The sequence below is a fragment of the Heliangelus exortis genome, chromosome 6 (genome assembly GCF_036169615.1).
Source record: "Heliangelus exortis chromosome 6, bHelExo1.hap1, whole genome shotgun sequence".
NCBI classification, from domain to species: Eukaryota; Metazoa; Chordata; class Aves; order Apodiformes; family Trochilidae; genus Heliangelus; species Heliangelus exortis.
Genome location: NC_092427.1, coordinates 16047074 through 16069714, shown reverse-complemented (window position 1 = coordinate 16069714; position 22641 = coordinate 16047074). Strand labels below are relative to the sequence as shown.

Genomic DNA, 22641 nt, shown 5'->3' with positions numbered 1-22641 from the left:
ATCATCTGACTTTACAGGAGCAGGGGAAGAAGACAAACCTGAGGACATGATCAGACAGGACAGTGAGGATCTCTGTGGAGAGACTTTAAAAGTTCTGCCTCCTGAACAGCTCATTCTTCACTCTGGCAGAAGTTATTGCCCTTAGAAGGTTTGGTGGAACAGAACATGAGAACTTCCTGGTCTGCTCCAGGTCAAAGGCTGGTTACCTGACCCGAAAGTAATATTCCTTACTCCCTTATCAGTTTAAACTAAGGCCAGACTTTCCAGTAAAACATATGCACGTGTTTATACCAGCTCTACCAAGGAAAAAATGGGCAACTTCAGGGAGAGAGAGATCTTAAGATCCTGAACAGTTTCTGGTCAGATCGTCTGACAACAGACTAAAAATCCCAGGCATGCCCTCAGCAGCCTCCCCACAGCTGCAGTGGTTTAGAAAAAAAAAAAAAAAGGAAAATCTGCTGCAGCCTCAAAGCCAGAACAAACAAGATATAGTTGAGTCCTTTTCTCCTTCAGATGGTGCTTTCAAATGAAATCAAGAGTCTCTGGAACATATTTTCTAGCTTTTATGTAGGGTATTGACATGATTTACATACAGAGCATCCTAAACAAACACCATGCAAACACCTGCTTATGAATAAGAAGAGTCCTCCAAGTGACTGCCTGCTGGTAGGACTGTGTTCTTGACCCAGACAGTGCCTGCAGCACATATGACTGGGGGGTCCAGAAGCAACCCACCATTCCTCATTAAAGCAGAGACTGCACTTAGTCTTTAGATTTATGATCCATACTACCTGAATTACAGCTTAGTGTTCTGAATTCTTAATCTGCTTCTGAATTGGTTTAATTTTCTGTTTTTGAGAATTACATAAATTATCTCTGATTTTTAAAAAGATTCTAGAGTTGTTGACAATAGGAGTTAAGTGGGAATTATCCGATAAAGTTCTTAAAAAAATAACTTTCTATTGGCCTAGTTTTTGGGAAAATTTCTGATGAAGAAACAGTAACTCTTAGTTGTATGCATGAGGAGACATAAATGTCTGTAGCAGAAAGACTACAATTATATTCAGTACCAAACACTGTATAGTGGGTGGAACAAATTCATTTTACATCCATCATGAAAACACTTTGAAAAAGTCTATAGATAAAGGCAGTGCATGGACTGCACAAGGGCACAGAGGCTATACATGAAAAAAAAAAATTATTCCCATGGAGTAATCTGTGCACTGAAGACAAACACTAGGTGAGCAAAAGAACAGCTTGGCTTTGTGTCTTCCTGCTGAAGTCTGGGATTTTCAGCCTGGCTTGTAAGTGAAATGAGTTTAGTGAAGCTGGTGGATGTTTATTTCTAGTCCTGAATCATTACACAAATTGGTTTAATTTGGGATGAAGCTGAAATTGCAGATGTCTGCTGCAGGCAAATGGTGGACCTGAGAGCAGCTGAGTTTTGCAGAGCTGCCTACGCATGGTACAGTCCTGCTGTGGCTGTATTTTTGCCTTCCAGCCCAAATTTTGAAGAAGGGAAGGAAAGAGAGAGTCTCATAATGACTTCACATGAGTGACCGAATTTTCAGATCTAACCTTTCACTTCATGAGGGCTTGTAAAGGTTTCTTTTCCCATCAAAGAGCAGCACTACTGATCTTGTTTCTGTGAAAATTAGTGTGGCTCTGTTGTCTCTGTGTGGTTCTTCCTCCTTCCCAGCCTCTTTTTCTGTCTCTCCTTATTTACCAGACCAGGAGTATACTGGTTTTCTGGCAGCCTGTGGGACCTGATCAGGAACACTGAACGAAATGCCATTTCAGCTGACAGTACCTTTCCCTCCTGTGGTCACCTGATTCATAAGAAGAGAATTTTTTTTCCTGCAGTACATAAGCCAGATTTACTTGGGAAAAACAAAAGTTTTTCCTGCCCAGCACAAAGATGCTCTGTCACTCTCTGAGTGTCTCTGTCAGAGGCTTTCTCTCCCCAGTAATGTTACTTTCATTACATAGTTAGGGCAGAGACAGGCGAGCAAAAGATCAAACCAACCCAGGTTTATGGAAGCTGCCAGCCAGTGCAGTCACACAGTGGGGGCTCACAGAAAGTTTGTCAGGTTGGCAGTTACAGTAAGTGATGTTCATGAATGACAAGAAACCATGCAGCCAAAACAAGGAGAAAATAGAGAACAAATAAGAAAACAAAACAGAGACAAAGGAAGCAAGGAGTTTAAATTCCCATTAAAAAGATGTAGTCCATGCTCACCACACCACTATGGCAGAATGGACACAGTTTGTGCCCCAAGACATCTGAATGAGAAGGGTACTGGACAAGGGCTGGTGGACAATGGGTTAAAATGCAGATGAACTTCAGCTTTTCTATTCCCAGTCACATCCTGGCCCAGTTACTCTTAGACCTGCTACACTCGCCCTGGCAATGTGGAAAAATTCTGTTTTTCTCTATTAGGCACCATTAAATTCAGATAGGCATAAGGGCAAACATTAAAGGGAAATATGTTTGTGCAACAGATTTCCATTACAGTGACTTCTCATTCTTCCTTTCTGATTTGGGAAAATATCCTATCCTGTCAGACTATAACCACCACAAATCGTGCTGGTAGACACATGTGCTCCTCAGCCCCTTCTTGTCTTCCCTGCTCTTCTACATGCCTGGCTCTAATTGCTTTAGAACAAAGAAAACCAGACTTCATTCTTTCTTATATTAGTCACTATTTATTTTATTTATTTAAAACTCCAATCTTCTATGTCTAGTCTCCATATGATTTATTTCTTTATATCAGTTACGACAAAACATCAGGTTTTTAATTCAGAAGGCAGTGATAAAGAGTTGTTTTCATTGTGTCCCAATTGAAATTGAAGTTATGTAAGAAAACCCACCTACTTTATTCAAAACTAATGTTCTTGAATATAAAAATACATTAATTCTGTCCTATGATCCCCACAGCACAATGAGGTCCTACAGTGTCTGCTTTATTACTTCTGTCCTCTAGAAGAGGAATCCAATTTACACATTTAACAATGCAGCTGAAACATCTTTTCTTCTTCACAGAACTCTATCCTAGCCTTTTTATAAAAAATCAGGGTATTTCCCTGTCTTCATTCTTTCTAAGCCCCAATGCCCCTTCTTCAGATGAAGTGCCCAGTCCCCGAAAAGAACAATAAACAGCAACTGATCTGAGTCCCAAGTACATCTGTTTAAACCTTTTTGCCTAAGGAAATCTCTGTACCGGGGTGGAGGATGGTTTGCTGGTTCCTAGTGAAAATTGGTGTGATAGAAATCAGTGGGAACTCACTGTACAGCTAATTACATTTCAGGGTTCAAAATGAATCATTGCATTTGAACTCGTGTATTGACTTCACAGAATTATTGAGGCTAGAAAAGACCTCCAAGATAAAGTCCAGCCTATAACTTCAAGTCCAGACATAGCTTTCTCATCTTCCTCAGCCTCACCACTGTTACTAGGAATGACTCCACTCACTTAAGAAGATCAAAACATTTCAAATTCAACACTTCTGTAGCCTGGTATCAGGTCAGTATACTCAGATGGACCTTCTCCTTCTTCATCCTCCTCAACTGCAGTGAATTTTAGATCCACTTAAGTGACAGCACTTAATTTCTTTGGTTGAATGGCTTCTGTTCTCTTTAGACCCCAAAGCATGCTCTGATGACTGTGCAATCCATTTTGCTTTATCACAAAAGAAGTTACCAATATTCCTGCCTCTGCCAACAAGCCAATGTCTTTACCAAACACCACTCCTGCATTAGCACCAGTTAGAGACCAATCTGCTGAAGCAGGATTCACACACACAAAGGAGACCATGAATCATGGGATGAGCTCCGTGACACACCAATGATAAACTCTCCATTTGTCAGCTGAGAAGAATGAACAAGTGGACAAAGCAGTCTGTCCCCACTCTGAAAAGCCACCAGTGACGTCTAAACCCAGGCTAACAAAATAAAAACCATTCACACAAATGTCTCTCAATATATCCACATCTTCAGCTGGGGAGGTAAAGTAATGGAATAGTGTGTTACCTTCCCTGTTGTCAGGGTAAGGGGCCACATTCTGCTGGAAGGAAACTGAGATGCTCTTGGGACTAATGACCTCTCTGATCACGGCAGGACGGGTTGAGAGGTGTGAGCAGCAGGACAGAGAGGATGGTTAAAACAACTGAGCTGGCTGTTAAAGGTGCAGACCTCCCCTCTAAGCTCACTCCTGACCCATTTGACACTATGGCCCTAACAGTGTTTGCACACAAACAACCCTGCCCAGTGGTAATGGGGAACAGCTAGAGCCAAACTGCTGCACTGATGGTGCAATTTTAAATATGTATTAATGGCCTTCACCTGCAAGCTTTTTCGGGCGTCATTTGAGAATTGGAAACACTTTGTAAAAATAATGAGAATTACTGAGAAGCACCCACAGAGAACTATATTCCACAGGAGTTATCGTAATTAGTTTTATTACTGAATGTTAAAGAACACAGCTTGATATCGTTATTAAGTCTTTTGTGGTGACAGCATTGTGAGATGAATGGAAAAACAGATGTCTCTCTTTTATATAAGCCTCCAGACTAATGCTTATAACAGGCTACAGCTAATGCCTAGTGGATAATCTTTCTCATGCCTTTCAAGCAATTGCTAAACAAGGGAAAATCCCCCAGGCTAGCCAGCCAGACCGCTACTGCACTTGCTACATTTTTTTTCTTCCCCTTTCCCTTAAGCCTCCTCAAAGTTGTTGGCAATCAAAGCTGAAAACTGAAGGTGGGTTGCTACACCTTTGACTTGCAGGCCTGAATATCAATGAGCCACAAGTGACAGCGATGGAAAGAGCGACAAAAGGTGAGGAGGAAGAGACAGAGGAGGTTGGAAACAGCTCGTTTCCCAGCACACACACTGACAGACAGGTAGTGTTAACACTGTACCTAGAGAGGCTGCCCTCAGTGGCCAGGCTCGGGGAGTCATCGAGGACATTAGGTTCACTGCAGGAGGGGCAGGGAGATTAAGAATTTAGGGAAAGAAAATGCAAAAAGCATGCGATTGTCTCTGTTTTCAAGGGAATATCAACGGAATAAAAAAGTAAAAAAAGGACGGTAACATTAGTTGGTTTCGCACGCTCAACAGCACACATATGACTCAGAGGAGCTGAAAGAACATCTGATAACAAGGAGCAATCTTTAGAGGCAATTTACACTACATGGAGATTCTACATCTCTGTGGAAAATCACGGATCTGAGAAGTTGGGTAGGATGTGTTTCCACAAGAAATAAAGGAAGGGAACTATTTTCAAAGCCATTTTCCTGCAGCATTTTAGTTTATTTGGGTTCTATTTACTTCCAGCTTCATAGGAAGCTTTTTTCTTCCCTCTTCCCCATAAGTCACTTCCTACTGAGGGAGGGCAAATCTGTCTCCCATGAGCTATAGACCACTCTTCTTCTGGAATGACTCTTAAGGACAAACATCTGGAAAATAAGGTCTCATAGTGCAATGAAACTGTAAGTAAACAGCTGGCGTGGATCCTGGCAAATGAGTACAGCATCTCATTGCTTGTCTACACTTCAGCCATTTGGGCAGAAGCAGGCTTCTCAGCCCAGAGGAAAAACATGGAAAAAAAAAAAAAAGAGCAGTTGGCTGGGTTACCAGCAAGAAAAAAATAATAATATTACTTTATATTAAGTAGTTTACATTTGAGAGGCAGTCTGAAAGCCCAGAGACCATCCATAACCAAAAAGGGCATGATGTTGTGGACTATGATTATGCTTGCTGAGCTTGTACTTTCCCTACACAGATGAGAAACAAATCTGCTATACTATGTGCTTAAAAAGTAGTGAGCAAAGCTCTGTTGTAATTAAAGTCTTTTTCTCAGCACCACCGTGACTTGGGATTTCACAAAGCAACCATTGCTATCAGTCATTTGTGACTTGTATGAATTTTATGCATTGAAGATGATAGTGAAAGACTGAGGAAAATGCAGTCTTGCTTATTAATTTCTCAAGAAACAAAGGGACTGAATCAACTGAGTCAAATTAGTTCCTGAAAACCCTTTTGTGGAAAGTCCCAGATAATATCTGTGTACCTTCTCTCTTGTAAATCACTCCTCCTATCTCTGTTGGTATGTACCACATCCTTCATGTATCAAGGTTATTTCTTTAACTCCAAGCAAGACTGAGGAGGAGGGGGAAACTGTTTGATTTTTACAAGGCTGGTCAAGAGATAAGGTAGAATTTATTATTTAAAGGTTCAACAGAACAACATAAATTAATCTGTCCATTGTCAGATATCCTTGGATAACAGTATCGCAGACGAATAAAACAATAAATATTCCTTGCTTAGAAAAACAACATCTAAATGCAAAACTTCTCTCTACATCTTCTAGAGATGTAAATTTCCCAAATTCCAATCTCTTTCTCACCACTCCATGTTAACCAGGAATAAGGCATTCAAAGTTATTTCTATCAAGAAGTTTATTTCTGACATTAAACAGTACTAAATCCCATCATTGAACCTGACATTCAGTTCCTGTGATGTGTTAGTTACAGTTCTAGGAAGGACAAACTACATGGAAGCAAACATAGTAAATCAAACAGGATGCCTCTGCCCCATTTCCCAGCTTTTCAGGATTCCTCCCCACTCCCTACAGCAACTGTGGACAGTCTGTGAGGTCAATGTATAACCCCCAAATCGTGTGTTTGCTTTTTGCTATCCGTGGTAGTAGCAGAGAATAATAATAGTGCTGAGGGTTTCTGAAATTGTAGAGGAGGAGGGTTTCTGTAGGTAGCAGCTTGTTCTGACAGATCTTACTCAATGCAGATCATCCTGGAAATTTATTTCCAGCCCTGCACCCTTGGCTCAACACTGTTTCAGGGTGAATAATTTAGCATTGCTATTCTGGCACCGGTTCTACTCTTGTGCATTTCTGACATACACATAATATACCTGTGCCATTTCTGCTTTTGTGACAATAATGGGAAAGGTGAAAATCCTATGTTGTTACCTTTGGCTGGGTAACATGCCCACCTCAGCCTGAGGTGCAGACATGCTGGAAAGATGGCTGGAGAACCGCCTCCTCCCAATGGCACCCGTAAGGTATGCTTCTTGTTCACTTACCACACTGGGCATGCTCAAGGAGTCATCTAGATAGAAAGAAAAAACAGGAAAGGCAAGGAAAAAACCACCCCAACCCTTCCTACAGATTTAGGGTTGTCAAGTCATGGCAGGATGCCAAATGTGTACCCAGCATTTACTTACCAAACCTGCAATTTTGAATACTTTGATTAGATTTTACAGTCAGAGATTAGAAAGACATAGGCATAAAACCCTTCAGGATGGGGAATGCAGAACACATGGAGCAGGGATTTGTGCATGCTTTCAGCTTATATGGCTCTCAGAAAAACGTGCTTGAAGAATTCAGCTTCTTCTACGGCTTAGTTCCTGTGATTAATAAATGGTTTGTTAACATACAGTGTTCTGTAGTGTAAAAGTTGCAGCTTGATATTTTGCTTGTGTGAAGCGAACTGCTGCTATGATATAGTAAGGAACTCTCATAGAAGTTACAATACATAGCACCAAAATGCAGTGCTGACACCCTTTAGCACATGCATTTTAAAATGTTACCCAAAAAAGGGTAAACTGTCTGCAATACACTGTATTGCAACTGAATTATGCAGACAGTGGGATTGTGATCATGACTGCTTGAAATCTTCAGTGCCATTTAAAATTATATAAAGTACCTAGAAAGAAATTACTCCACTGCATTTTTTTTTACCACAACTTCTAATTACAAAGAAAACAAAAGGGAAGTTTTGTGTAATCTTTTCCTTTTGACCTTTTCCAATTTTGAGATACTGACATATTTTATGGCAGCATTAAGCCAAGGCTGAAATTAAACTGCTGCATGCAAATAGGAAGATGGCACTCACTAAAATTAATCTGAGGCTGAAAGCAGAGTTTGCCACAGTAGGCACCTGAGCCATGGATCAGCAGTACAAAAGTAGTGGACTGTGCAATCCTCAGTGGTGAACCAGCTAAAATAAAGTTGGGCTGAGTGTGGAAAGTTTCAGGCTAACTGTTCCTTCCCAAAAGGCAATTCTACCATAACTGCCCAGGCCCTTCTTTTAAGCCTGTTTTTCAACCCTGTTGTTTTATGTCTTTGAGGAATAGTCAGCAGTCCTCAAACACTGAAGTGAAACACCTGAGTTTCAGGCGCTGAGCCAACCAACCATTGCAGCACCAGAAGAGAATATCCCTGATAAAGTAGGGGGAAGCCCAAGCCTGATTGATGATGTAGGAGTAGGGGTTTTGACCCCAGATTTCAGTGATGGACAACTCAGCAGCAGATGGACAGCTAATAAGCAGAGAGAAGGCAAAATTCCAAGAGTAACATGAAACTCAGCTGAAATGACAAAGCAACATTCAAGTCATTGCAAATTAATCCACAAAACAGTCACCATCCCATTCCTTCTAAACCTGCACCAGGGAGCCTGGCAATCCCAGAACCTGCCAGCTGCCTCAAAGGAGATCAAGCTTTTGTTGTTGGTAGGTTTCAGGCTAAAGTTCCTCTTTGTTACTCAAATGACACAAACACACAGATGTTCCACCCTGCAAAGAGTCACAGCTGGATCCCATGCAGCACAAGGACAACATATTCCACGTTGAGCATCTGGAAAGGACTGATGAGCAGGAAGTACTAAAATCCTGCAGGAACAGGATCCTAAGAGCCAGCCACAGTCCCTGCCCCGTCTTATGAAGGTCAAAGAAAGGGCTGATTGCCAAATGTGTTCTCTGCAGTGTGAGGATTGCCTGGCAGCCCAGGTCTCATACATCTGGCTGCCTTTCCACCTTCCCTACCCAGAGCTCAGGAGGGAACAAGGAGGTACATAATGACCCAAGCATTAACTGAAACCATGAACCCTGCAGCAACCACACCAGTTTCTTAACCTCCTGCTTCTGTGGGCCTTTTGTCAGGAATACTACAGCCCCTCCCAGCCATCCCCTGGGGCATCAAGAAAACATCTTCAGTACTGGGGGCTTAGCTTGATTCAGTAGCCACGTACTTTCTTCATCCTCCTCGTCCGTACGGCTCAGTGTGTCCTGCGAGGCTTGCTGGGAGGGCTCACTGTCCTGCTCCCAGACCGTGCCAGTGCCAGTGTTGGAGCGGGACATAGTGGCCAGGCTCAGGCGGTACGCGGAGGTGGAGGTGCCCACGGTGCTGACAGATGTCTTCCCTTGGTAAGCTGGGCAGGAGTGGGAAAAACAAACACGAATCAGTGATGGTGCTGGGAATCAATAACCAGCCAAGCATTCCTGTCACCTCGACTGCCTGATTCTGCCCAGACTGGTGGGGCAGAGGTTGGCAGAGGTGGTGAAACAGACACATCTGCCCTGGCTCATCTCATCTCTCCAAAATCTCTGTCTGTTTTTCTTATACAGTCTGGTCTTCTCCTTAATTTTAGTGCAATATTTTCCATCTCAGCTTTAACATTTAGAAACAATTACTACCAGGAAAAAAAAGGCTGAAGCATTTTCTTTTGAGTTTGCTTTCCTTTTTTTTAAGAATAGAAGCGCATAAAACCTCTTGCCCTGCATAAGCAGTGGCTGCCATCTTGTGGCAACAAGGGTGACTGTTCCAGGAGAAAAAGTCCCCTCTGCAGGAGAGAATTCAGTGTACAGCCAGCTTGGGGATGCTGCTCTGGCCGTGGGTGGGAATATCAGAGAGAGATCAAAGGGCCAAGAGGAGAAAGGAGGAGACAGATCTGCTGCTGACAAAAAAGATGTTTGCACATGAGCAGCTTCAGACTTACGGAGATGTAGGTCAATGCTTGTTGCATTGCTTGTTGGGGCTGCACAAGCCAGCTGCAACAGTAAGAGGGCAAAACAAGGTGAGTTTCACAGCCTGGACTCCTGTGGGCTGGCCAGTGGGAAGGTTGGGCTGGGCATAGGGCCTGATCCAGAGGCAGGAGAGAGGTCTGCCTCACAGGTTAATTTATGGGTGATCCAGCCAGGCAAATAGAGCTGATGGCCCCCGACTCTCCCGTCTCCTCCTTACCAGAACCGCTGTGCACTGCCTCCTTCAGGATCTTCAGCTCATTGTTGAATTCAGCAATGAGGGAGCTCTTGCAGAGCGGGCGCGGTATGAACCTTCTCTCCAGCTGATCCGCGATGTGCTGCCGGGCAGTCAGCTCCTCGTGGTTCTCAGCCGGCTGGGCCAGCAGCTGCAAAATTGGGAGGTGTTAGCAGTGCAGAGAAACAGTACCTTGGGAAATGGGACTGATCTCCAGAGCAGCATGAACCTGCAGCCAGCACACTCTCTGTCCTCTTGGCAGATGTGAAGTTTTGACTCCAGCTAGGAGGTTTCCACCTGTCTTTCAGGGACAACCCAACATTTGATTTAACAGAAATCAAAACCTCGCTGACATTGGTACATGGGGATGAGGGCTTCCTCATAAGCTCAACTATCACACATGAAGCAGCTCCTTCCTCCAAGATGATTTAGTCTGTCCAAGTGGTGAGAGACAGTAGGCTAAACAAGGTGTAGTACCATGTACTAATCTGCCTGGTTAGCAGGCAAAAGCCACTGTTAGCTTAAGCCCTGGCCATCTCAGCCTAGCAGCTGTCTCTCCATCAGCAAGAGCCTAATCAGAACCTGCACCCAAAATATACAGAGTGGAGTGGTCCTACCTGACTGTTAGGTGTACTGCCCAGCTGTGCCAGAAGAGGCACTTCTGGAAGATTTCAGCCAACCATACACTCCCCTTCCCAGGTTCAGAGCATCCACATTACTTCCAAGCATTCTGAGTGTCTTTTTTACAAAACTAAGTCCACATGAAAACCCTCTCGGTCAAGCCTGATAATACTTTCCCATCCTGGGGAACTAAGACTACCTATACTCTGTGGCTTTGTGGATGAGAGCTCCTGAATCACTGACGTAATCTTTAGTGTTCTCTAGGAAAAAGCCTTGTGATTTCCTTTCAAAGGATTCACCAGTCTGCTAACTTCTGAAAGGACACTCACTCCATAAACACCCAGTTCTTCCAAAAGTACCTTCTCTCTTTCTCAGCAGGGGACTAAAGGACATCAGTTCCTCAGCAGTGATCTAGCATCAGCCAAAGCAGCTGTTACCTTGCACTGGATGAAGGGCCGAAGGAGCACAAAGATTGGGATCCGTGTCCGTACGATGAAGTCAAGGAAGTCCCAGAGTGCCAGCCCTCCCACCTTCCGCAGTGCCATCTCTTTGACTTGCAGGCTCAGCCAGTACCACTGGCTGTCCAGCTGGCGTTCAAAGCAAACGAGGATCACCTTCAGGGCTGCAGGGGAGCAGACACCAGCAAAGGGCAGTCAGAGGTGTTACCAGTGTCCCTTGCAAGCACTGAGGGAGGAATGGGGAACCACAGTGGGCACAAACCTGCGCCGGCATGGGTTCATGCACAAGCAGATGCAAGCCCACACACCTCAGAGTCACCATTGTCTGTTCTGTCAGTCTCCAAATGCCTCAGGGAAGAAGGGCAGCTTCCTTATAACAAAAGCCTCAGGATCAAGACTGAGAGTCTCATTTCCAAATAATTTTTCCTACTTCACACCTAAGTTCCTCTATATATTCTTGCTCTACCTTCCCCTCTCCCTCCCTGCATGTTGTCATGCTGGAGTTCAGATATTTTGAGAGCAGCTCAGAGGGGGAATTCAGCCCTGGCTGACAGTTTCCAAAATCTTGATCAAGCATAGCTACACACAGAGTCACACTGTGAGCACAATGCCCTCCAGGTTATTTATGGGGTAATGAAAAGAACCTTCCAGCAGTGCAGCTTGTATGAGTCACGGCCAAACTGTGATCTAAATAAAAATACAGTCCAGTAAGCCAAGGGCCATAATTCACAAGAGCACTGGGTTACAAATGGATGTGAACAGCTATGATGTTCAAAACAATGCTCTCTATTAAAGTGGGTACTCTCACAGGTTACCTCACAGGAGACAAGGAGTCTTCCCCTTTCCATGCTTCCTTGGTCTGGAACAAACAGGGAGGCCTGGGAATTGTTGGGGAAAGGTTGACAGCTCCCTCTTTCTTGATGGGATTGGCCAAAACACCTCAGCCATCACACATCTGTATCCAGGTTTGTCAGGGTAGGGGGGTTAAATCAATGATGAATTGCCATTTTTTCATCAGTGTTACTCCATTCCTCAGATATGGGTTAAAAAGACCTGAATAGTCTTCAGGTAAACACTCTCACAAAATCAGAAACAGTAAAGCTGTTTGAAAGAGTGACCCACATAGCCCTGATAATCTGCGCTGCTACTGCATCTCCAATTTGATTATTTTTCCTTTCCCCTGTGTTGAAAAAAAAAGGAGCTCAGACCTGCCTGGGATGGTTTTCTTTGGTGCTATCTACATTGTGGAGTGCTCCATTTTATCTCTGTCTCTTCCCAGTGGTGCACAGGAGCCATCACTCACCCAGGTAGGCAGCCTGGCTGGTGGACTCTGCGAGGCCTTCCCGCCGCAGGTCCTTGCCCGCATCCCCCGGGGTGGAGCAGTGAGCAGGGGAACTCTCCAGCATAAAGTTCTTGCTGCGGGAAGTGCTGATGATGCGAGGTGGCAGGAGAATATTGATAACAGTCTGGAGCAGCAACAGGACCTCGGGCTGCTCCAGCCAGGGGCTGTCTGAGATGCATTGGGAGGGGAGAGAGAGAGAAAGATCAGGCTATGTTCCCCCAGAGATGCCCTAAATATCTAGACCCTGTTCAGTTCCAAAATGGGGTGCAATCTCAAAGGCCCCCTAAGCCAAAAGTCACACACCCCACACCTTGTTATGCTGCTTCTCCTCCTGCAAGCAAAGGCAAAGTTTATTTTAGCACCAACACACACAGAACAACACATCACAAAGAAACTTCCCATTCAGTGGTCTCATAATCTCATTTCCTTTTGACATTCCTCACTCCCTTTACTCTTTGTTTTAATTTAGGGATTTACCAGCCACCACCCTCAATAGAAGAAAGCAAGGAGCGGGACTGGAGCCAGCCAAGTGGCATAGCCTGGGCAGACTGTGATCCACAAGGGCACACAATTTCTGTGACCTCTGCTCCCCTCTGTGGCTTCTGCTACAACAGGGTTGTCTTGCCCTGCACTCCAGTTTCAAAAGAAGGAGCACATCAGTGTAAGACCTGACTCAAGAACAGCTAAAATAAAGAAAAGAAACAACTTCTCCCAGTGGGCTCTTTTCAGTCTTGAACCGAAAGGGCACTTAGCTGACACGCTGCCAGTGACAGAAATAAATTAAAGAGAAATATTAAAAAGAAATAAAATAAGGAGAAAATCAACAGAGAGCAGGGAAAGTGCAAACATCAGTTGTCAGAAAAAGGAGAGAAAAATTATTTTTGTTAAATTACTCAGACCTTTGCTTCCAGATCCTACTGTGAGCACAAATGGAATCAGTAGGTTTAAAAGCATTCCTTCCCTTCTTTCCTGATTGGTGAATGGGGAGACGACATGGCTTAGGGGGAAATCTTCTTTCAAAGCCTGTGCAGTAATAATAAGAAAGGATTAAATGATTTCATCAGCAGATCAGGCATGCAAGTTACTGCAGGGACTGACGATCCCCTGGGCATCCTGTTTACACAGCACAACACCAGCACTGATGTCCTGATAGAATTAGAAGCCCTGAGACCACTTACTCAGGAGTAGAAGGGATTCACAGAGTGAAGTATCACCTGCTCTTGTCAAAACCAAGAGGTAAGAAGCCCAGCTTCCTAACTCATAGATATCATTAACTAAATCAGGAGTCAGCTGAGTGTTAGCCCTAAACTGCTGCGAATGACATCAGCATCTGAGCCAGACTATGGGGGATTAAAACAACTAACAGAGGAAACTGCACAAATTACATGATCTAAATATTCCACTGTCTGAACGTGGAGGTTATTCCCAAACTCATTTTTTGTTCTGACTCACTTTATGCTGCCCTATCATCCTCCCTAAGACAAAGAATGAATTCCTGAAAAATAAACAAAATACATATTTACTTTTTGATGCATAGTCATCTAACTGGGAAGGTTTCTTTGTCTTTAGATGAAGCAACCCAAATGACTGTCAGCAGAACTCCACTCATTTGCATCTTCTGAGTTGCTACAGACTTAGCTGTGAAATGCAACTGAACCTTGCAATGCCTCAAGCTTGCACATCTGGGCTGAGAAATTCCAGAAGATGTTTTCTGATGGAGTGTGAAGTACTTCTGTTTTGTACCCTGCTGGAAGTTCTAAGAATATGACTACTCGTGTTTTTCTGACATGTTTAGTTTTCATTGCATTTAAAGCTCATGAGAAGAATGAGTGAACAGGGAGCAAAAGATAATTAAAGTAAAAGCTCCCAATACTTAAAAAAATTATGCATTTGGTATCTGTTGGTTTGTTGGTTTTTTTGAGAGAAAATATTTCAGAAAAGGTGAAAGTGGCCCTTTTTAATTTTTAATTTAAGAAACATTATCTCAGAGCTAAAATAATGTCCTCTTTCTGTGTCATGTGGTACCACAAGGTCCTCTGGTACCTCATGCTCTGAGGGACAACACTGTGTTTTCATACTTATATATTCTTCTTTCAAAGCTGCCTCACTGCTTGGACTTGCTGAAATACTCAAGTGGATGTGCCAATGCATGTATTAAAATGCAACTTGGAGCTAGATTAGGAAATTTGTCCCTTCATTGGTCACCATTCTGGTCTGATTTTGTGCTAATGGGGAGGGAAAGGGATACAGAGGCAGAATGACTCTGTAATAGTTATGGCACGGCTATGAGAAGGGAATAGTGATGACTTCTCCAAAAAGTCCAGGCTGTTTTGTCTTTTTTTTATTCTGGACAGCAAGGATGCTATTGAGTCAGCAGCTGAAAAGCCAAGTTGCCCTATTTTTTTGAGCTGGCACACTGTGTGACCTGCTCAGGTAAGAAAAGAAGTGCAGACTCCACTCTGAGTTACACACATGGTTCCATGGGAAAAAGAGGGAAGGCTGCATGGATGTCACCCAGGCCAGGGCCCATCTCCCTGTGGCAGGAGACTTATGGAAACACCTCAGATCTTGCAGAGAATCCTAACGAGCTTGTCAGAGCCTCACATAGCATCAATCAGCCAAACTCCCTGGACTTCAATGGCAGTCTTAAGCTGATGGATGCTTGCTGTGGACTTGACCCCAGTAGGTGAATTCTGAGCTGAGTTCAAGCCTTCAAAAAGAAGGCAAAATTTACATGTTGCTTCTCTTTCATTTTTGGTGTATGTTCCACAGTTTTTGCCCAGCTTTTGCAGAAAGAAAACAGAGCACCGCTGAGTTGGTGTCTCAACCAGAAGCTCTAACAGGCCTGGCCACAGACCAGGGCAGACACACCTGTATCTGCAATGCTACAAGCCGGACAACAGCTGTGCTGAAGGGCAGAGGTGGCGAGAGATAAGGGCTGAGATGAAGAAGGGGTAATCCGTCAGCCACACTGGAGGGTCCTACCACTCCCATCACCTGCAATACAAACAGAGCACATCACCACAGCTGACTGCTGGCAGTTTCATCCATGCCATATCCTCCAACACCAGTGAAATGGAGGGGCCTTCTGTAGAGCACTGAGTTGGGTAGCTCTAAGAGAACCAACCCCCTCAGTGGTCCTGTGGGAGCTTGGGCCAGTGAGGAGGAGGAGTTCTAGCAGAGAAAGGGAGGTGGGGTTAGGGAACCAGCAAGGATGAGAGGAGTGCACGGGTAACCTGGTACATTTATAAATGTACCCAGTTCCAGCCTTGCATGACCAGTACTGGACCGGTGGAAAAGTTAGAGTTGGAGGATATGTCATGTAACAAATGTAACAAATAAAAATATATCATCAAAGCAAAAAGTCTGCATTGAAAGTGGACATCTTTTCCCTTGTTTTGCTGATCTACTTGAAAAATAATGTCCTAAGTCTGACCCAAGCCGGGTTTTGTACAATGTTCAGATTCCTCCCAGAGTCTGTTCTTAGGAAGTATAACACACCATTACTTCCACCAAACCCCAGATGCCTGAAGCAGGGTCACCTGGCTGTCTGAACTCCTGGAAATATCAGCACAAGAAAATAGCACTTCTAGGGAAGCATTATTTGAACCATTCTTGGATGTGCCCCTCAGGAGGAATTAAATCACAGACCTGCATATGTCTGGTTTTCTCCATGACATTTAGATGATGGGAACAGGAAGAAGCTACGTGGCAGACACCTCAGCTTAAGGAAGATGACTGCACACTGACTCTATTTTTCCAAAGTCATCCTGGCAAGAAAGGCAGTAACCAGTTTTCTGCCAGAAACCTGAAGGACAATTTAGAAGGGGAAGAGGCAGAGCCCTGTCTTTATATCACCATGGGTTATCATTTAGACATTTCTCCACCTCCTGGATGATCTCTTTTTGGGCTTGATGATGGAACTGGTCTACATATGATACAGCATGCAGGCAGAGGTGCTCCCACAGCTCACTGACAGCCAAAGTTAAATAGTTAACAGTAAATACATCTTTCCCTGATGTTCCCAGCCAGCTGAATGTATGCATGGTGGCTGCACTTGAGCACTAAAGAATTTTCTATTTTTAGAGCACTGAGTAATTCTTAATGCAGGCTCTTTGGAGAGGTTGCTGGTATGATTCACTCTGTGATGCCTGCTTGCCAAACTGCAGGTCCTCACTAAACTTACATTTGAGCTAACTTTGTAGCAGCATCCCCATTCAGCAATCCTGAGGGCCCAGATTTGCAATCCCTCCAAGTGGATACCTCTGCTTGAATAAGGGACAAGTCTTACAGCTTCTGATAGGCTGGAGCTTCTTTGCCTTTGCAGCCATGAGTGCTGTACAGACTTGAAGGAGAGGAGCGTGGCAAAACATGATATTGCATTGTAAATGCTGACCATTGTTTTTAAGGCTCCTCAGAGTCCTGGTGAACTCCAAGAGGTTTTCTGTTCTAAGAAGAAAATGTTACAGGGCCCAATAACAGCAGAAATGCTAGTGCAGCCTTTCCCCCTTTATTTGTATTTTTCCCACGTGCAATGTAAGGTTGCACGCTTGCTCAAATGGCTGGAGTTACAGTAATATCAAATTGAGGGATTGGCCCCAGCTGCAGAAACACTACAGCCTCTTGCTTAATGTCCAGGCAGGCTCCATCTGTATCACCATTCTGTTGTAACAGACTTAGGAGGATAAATTCTACTAGGATTGGGATCTGAACATTGTACAGCACAAACCTGTACTAGATCAAGCCAGGGACATTTCAAATAGTGGAGTAAATCCACCCATGTAAACCCTTCTAACTAGTCAACCCCTGCTGGCCTCCGACAGGGCCTTCAGGGTCCTTCCCCACTGGAGATGGTAGGTGTCCCCAGTGCCACCCACTCCCCGTCTCTACCAGGTGTGTGCAGTCTCCACCACCCCACTCTCCAACTTGCAGCCCTCAACTCTCAGCTCCATCTGGCAAAGGTGGATCTTCAAAGTGGTGCGTGGGAAGCAATGGAAATCAATCGTTTGACCACCACTGCAGGTCACTGTATCTCCCCATGTACCACTTCAAAAATGAACCTCGCTATCTCTAGTGTCACTTACGAAGTCCCCTTGCAGGGGGTAAGGGGAGGATGGGTAAAATGGCAGGAATGGGAAGGAACTGTCATCTTCAGTCCAGAGAAGTCAACAGCAGGGGGGGAGGTTTAGCAAAGGTTCACCACGGGGTTGCCGCTGGGCTACTCACCAGGTTGACACAGACATTGATCAGAGACCTAAGGTGAGGCAGGAAGGAAATGATTGGCTGCCTCTGAAGTGTCAAACAAACCCCTTCAATCAAATTGCTGGCAGGCTCCCACTCAACCTGGCGCCTGCAATACAACAGTAGCTGCCGTTAGCCTCCTGCCCCCCACATGGCGCTCCCAAACACGGCCACCGACACACACGGACGCCCACAGGGGAAATGTTGCAGACAGCGACGAGCTCTGAGATGAGCAAAAAGTGAGCCACAGGGAACAGGCTTGACCCACGCAGCTTGGGAGAGCCACAGAGCACACTGGGCATTCGAGAAAGACCAGAAATGAAAAACAGAGACTGTGCTGGATGAGCTGTGCCATCCCCCTGCGGCAGACTGGGGGTGGAATGGCGGGAGCCGGCGGCCGCCACCTCAGGTAGTGCCTGTGTGGGGAGAGCAGCCTGCTGAGCCCAGCTCCCTCAGGGGAGCAGTTCTTACAACTCTTCTGGCTTGTTGATGTTCTCAAGGAAGGGAACAAACCCCATCAGCTGTGAGTGTCCTCTGTAAGCTGCTTTTACAGTTTTGTCTGCCCTGCCAGAGTGATTCCCAGGCAGAGACTGCCTTGAACTTGAACTGGCCCAGCAGTACAACCTCTACCTTCCTCACTCTGTGCAGGAGGGCTGGTTCATTCCCTGCCAGCACCGACAGCCTTCATTCCAGGATCCTTTCTTCCCTGACACCTTGCTTTTTTTCCCAAAAATAGCTTTTAGGGCTTGTGACAGATGCTGAATGGAGATTCCTAACTGTGAACAGACACAGCATAGGTAATGTCAAAGTGGTTCTCACCTTTCATCTCAGGGCCTGAGACTTGGAAGCAAGTATACTTCTCAAGCCAACATCTGACTGTGCACTTCTTGGCACAGAAGGACAAGTTTTGCCTAACTTGTTAGCTCAGGACTAAACACTCCCCTGGCCAAGCCCCTCAGCAGACTTCCTAGTGACACGCAGGGGCTCAGCGTTCACTGTGTAAGTTCTTACACAGACCAACATACACCTCATCTTTCAGCATCCACTTTTCCCGGATCCCCAGAATAGTAGTTTGTTTTTGTTTTCACACATTACTACTCCCTTCAGAGACTAGTTTTGGAGCAGGGTGACCACAGGAGGCAGCATATAAGATTCTGATGTGAGTACCCCTGTGGATGGCTCCTGGGGTCCAGCACCCAGCCCCGTCTCTTAAGAGGCTTCTTGGACAAATGATGTTTAAATGTAGTTGCTGTGTTTGATCCAGTGGCTTTTCTGTCTCTATGTATACTTTATGTATAGAAGAGCAATTTCAGGCAGGCATATGTACAGACAAGACAGACAGAAGGGAATTTTCATCTATGAGCATTACTTCAGCTTACACAAAGAGAAGAGATCTTTAAGAACATGAAGATCCCTGAGCCCACTGTGAGACAGAAGAAAGTATGAAGGAGAATAGAAAGAATGAACAAGAAGCAGGCAAGACATGGCAAAGAATCAAATCAATAGGAAGGCAAAGAATTAAAATTTCTGCCTCTTAGTTACCTAGCAGGACACAACTTTCTTAAAACAGATTGTTAGCCAAAGGAAAGTGATAGGTAGTGGTGCCAGAAAGAATAAATCATTTTCCCCTTTGTCGCTTCATCTTAGTTGTGTACATATGATTTCCACTGGAAACTAAAGTTTTGTTTCTGAGTCCTGAATTCTGGTGTTCTCTAGCATCATTTGGCTTCTCAGCTGAGACTCCTAACAAAGTGACTGATTCAAGCACAAGTACATGAGGAGAACTGAGACCATTGACTCTTTTTACTCAGATCACTGGAAAATCCATAGGGCTGAAAGAGTTTATACTATCCAGACTGGATTTATATCACCACGTCTGAAGTAGGTGATTTCATATCGAATTCCTAAAGTTGCCAAAACCTATGTGATCCACCAGCATCTCACCAACCACTGGCTAGATGCAATTGATGTTCTGATCCCTTTACTAACCATTCAGAAGTTACTGCATAGCTCCAGGCTACTTTTAACTTTACAGAGAACCTAGCAGTATTTTCATAAGAAGGCATGCTAGCAATACTCTTACTACAATTTAAATTTCCATTAAAAATACAATTTATCTAAATGATAGAAACAGCTATACGATAAAAAAGGGTAGGGATACAGTACAAAGCTGAAGACTTATTTTGATGAAATAGAAACAAAATTTCTGGAAATTCTCCCTGTAGTTCTTAATAACCTTGCATTTTTTAGTTTTGCTACCAGAAGACACAACAGAAATGTCAACATAAAAGCACAGTTACAGAGATAAGAACATCTGCTGTTTTCTGATATGTTGTATGGGTTCACTACTACAGGACAGTTTTAGATGACATACCCACACTTCAAGGCTCGCAACATCATAAAGGGACACCAGGGGGTTTCCATTATACCCGCTCACCTCAAAGTAGGCATCTTGTGAATTTTATTGAACATACGATCCAATCTCTTTAAGATGAGGATAAGGGCAGGTCTCACCGCCTCGGCACTCCAGTCAGTGATGGGCAGCATCTCCATGATGTAGCGCCGGAGGCCTCGGCTTTCCATCGTTTGCGTGTCGTAAGGTGCCAACTTCAGCAGGGAATGTGCGATTTCTGCCAGTCTAAAACAAGGGTTTGTGAAGAGAAAAAAAAAATACATCTGCATTTCTTCCAAATATACTTTCATTCCTTCACTCCTGCAAGTGAACTAGCAGTTGAAACTTCAATAGCCTCATAAAAAGATGCAAAAGTCCAACGTGCTGCTATTTAAACTCTTAGACTCGACACCACACTCCCGGTATGTTGAGATTCTTTTGCTGGAATCACTGTTATGTTTATGTACACATGAATGGGTGTAAAGAATGTTTTTATGTTGATATAAAATGCACCAAAGAAACATCAGGAATCACAGATTTGTGTAGATAAAAACAAAGTACTCTTAGTAAGATTACAACATTGCAAGTGAAACAGATATACGACATCAACTGTAAGTCAATTAATGAGTTATTTGGTTTGGCTCTGTCCTTGTTTCCCAGTGCCATCACTGAAAGATGTTTCACTGTTCAATTATTAGGTGTTAAATTTTAAAAATAATGTGCTTTCCTATAGTCTTACACAATATGTACTTTGTATGACTCCCTGTAGCTTTGATTTCTTTCTCCTAACATCTCTTCACTCTGTGTTGCTGTTGCTTCTTCTAAGCCTCTCAGATGGCCTCCTAACCAGTGGCACTTTTTTGCATTGTTTGTGAAATACTGTGGCAACATTTAGTTACACTTGCAATTTGACAAAGACCTACTGAAATACTTGAATATTCTCAGTATACAGACAAGTAATAAAGATAGAATCCCTAATAAAAGGGATAGAAATCTGTCTATTTCCTGAAATGTCAATAGATTTGTAGTGGAAAGTTACAGTACAATGCTGTTTTTATTGTGGAGATTCTTCTGAAATGCCTTCACCTAATGCAATGTATTTCCATTATTTTTAATATCTAAGCAATATCAAGGGTAATGAGTTCCTCATATCAACCAGTTGTATAAAAATGATTCTTTGTCCAGTATTTCTTTATGATTATTTTTAACAACTACTTTGTCCTGCTATGGAATAGGTCTGTTTTCTTAAACATTGTGAAATATCAGCGATACATAATGGTGTATGAAAACTTACTTATGCATTCCAAAACGCAAGATCCACCTCACCCAGCTTGAGATGTCTATCTCAATTAATCCTCTAGCTCCATTCATGTGGAAATAAGCAGCCTAGGAATTTCTTATTTTCTTGAAATATTGGGATAAAGAGCTCATTGGACGTACATCTGCATTCTCATTAGATCCAAAACTATCTTCATTACTTCTACAGACTAACCATTTAATTTTTAAGTGGCTGAAATTGGGTGAGATTAATCCTGTCTGAAGTTCCTAGCATATTATCTTGTTTTCTGAAGTCTCTGAAGTAGCATCTGCCAGCCTCCCAAGACCATGGCTGTCACACCACATTCTGGCAGATCTGCTCTCTCCTTAGAAAAGATTTTTTTTCCTGAGGCAGTTAAATCCTGTCAGTCATTTCACTGATACTTAGGAAATTAATTTATGTAAGAATCAAGGTGATGTTCACTGTCATTTAGGGATAACTGTGATAAATCAATTCAGGTTCTAGCACTTTCCAGGAGACACAAGTGAATCAGAGCACAACTCATTATCTTCTGCAGATCAAACCTTTACTTTTGCTGCTGTAACCTTTTACCACCAAAGACCTTCTCTTCTGAAGAGAATACAGTATTTTCCAGCTGCTACTGCATACAATGACTTGGCTTCACAAAAATTGTCTCACATGAATGTACTTTTCCAGAAAGAACCTTCTTTACATAAAGATTTAAGTTTGGAGGGACTTTTTATCAGGGCATACAGGGGATAGAAGCAATAGGGACAAAGGGTAATGGCACTAAAGTGGAAGATGGGAGATACAAGTTACAGATGAGGAAGAAATTCTTCACTGTGAGGGTGGTGAGACACAGGTTGCCCAGGGAACTGTGACTGCCCCATCCCTAGAAATGTTCCAGGCCAGGTTGGATGGGGCTTGGAGCAACCTGGTTCAGTAGGAGATGTCCCTGACTATGGCAGGGGGGCTGGAACTGTTAAGGGCTTAAGGTCCTTTTCAACTCAAGCCATTTTGTGATTCAGGTTTTCAGTTTGTTTGCAGCCAAGCACTACCTTAGAACAACGTGCATCTGTAGAACCAGACATCTCCTGTTTACAATTATCCTCTATTATTAAATACTTGCCAGAAGGTGGGAACAGAAATAATCAATTCGTATGCAAACATACAAACCAAACAAAAACCAACTCCCAACTCTCATAGGAATTTGGAGTATTAGTGAAACAAGACCTAAATTAATGTCAAAAAAA

At 43.6% G+C, this 22641-nt stretch overlaps 1 protein-coding gene across 1 annotated transcript in view; it reads right to left on the bottom strand.

The window, feature by feature from the left end:
- Nucleotides 1-22641, bottom strand: part of UNC80 (unc-80 homolog, NALCN channel complex subunit) — a 119772-nt gene that overhangs the window by 5263 nt on the left and 91868 nt on the right. Inside the window, exons 52-61 of the mRNA XM_071746870.1 lie at nucleotides 20155-20355; nucleotides 17703-17826; nucleotides 15348-15473; nucleotides 13376-13499; nucleotides 12438-12644; nucleotides 11114-11298; nucleotides 10041-10206; nucleotides 9049-9228; nucleotides 6990-7128; nucleotides 4921-4977 (exon numbers count right to left, since the gene is read on the bottom strand). Coding sequence (XP_071602971.1) covers nucleotides 4921-4977; nucleotides 6990-7128; nucleotides 9049-9228; nucleotides 10041-10206; nucleotides 11114-11298; nucleotides 12438-12644; nucleotides 13376-13499; nucleotides 15348-15473; nucleotides 17703-17826; nucleotides 20155-20355 — 1509 coding nt within the window. The remainder of the gene's footprint in view (nucleotides 1-4920; nucleotides 4978-6989; nucleotides 7129-9048; nucleotides 9229-10040; nucleotides 10207-11113; nucleotides 11299-12437; nucleotides 12645-13375; nucleotides 13500-15347; nucleotides 15474-17702; nucleotides 17827-20154; nucleotides 20356-22641) is intronic.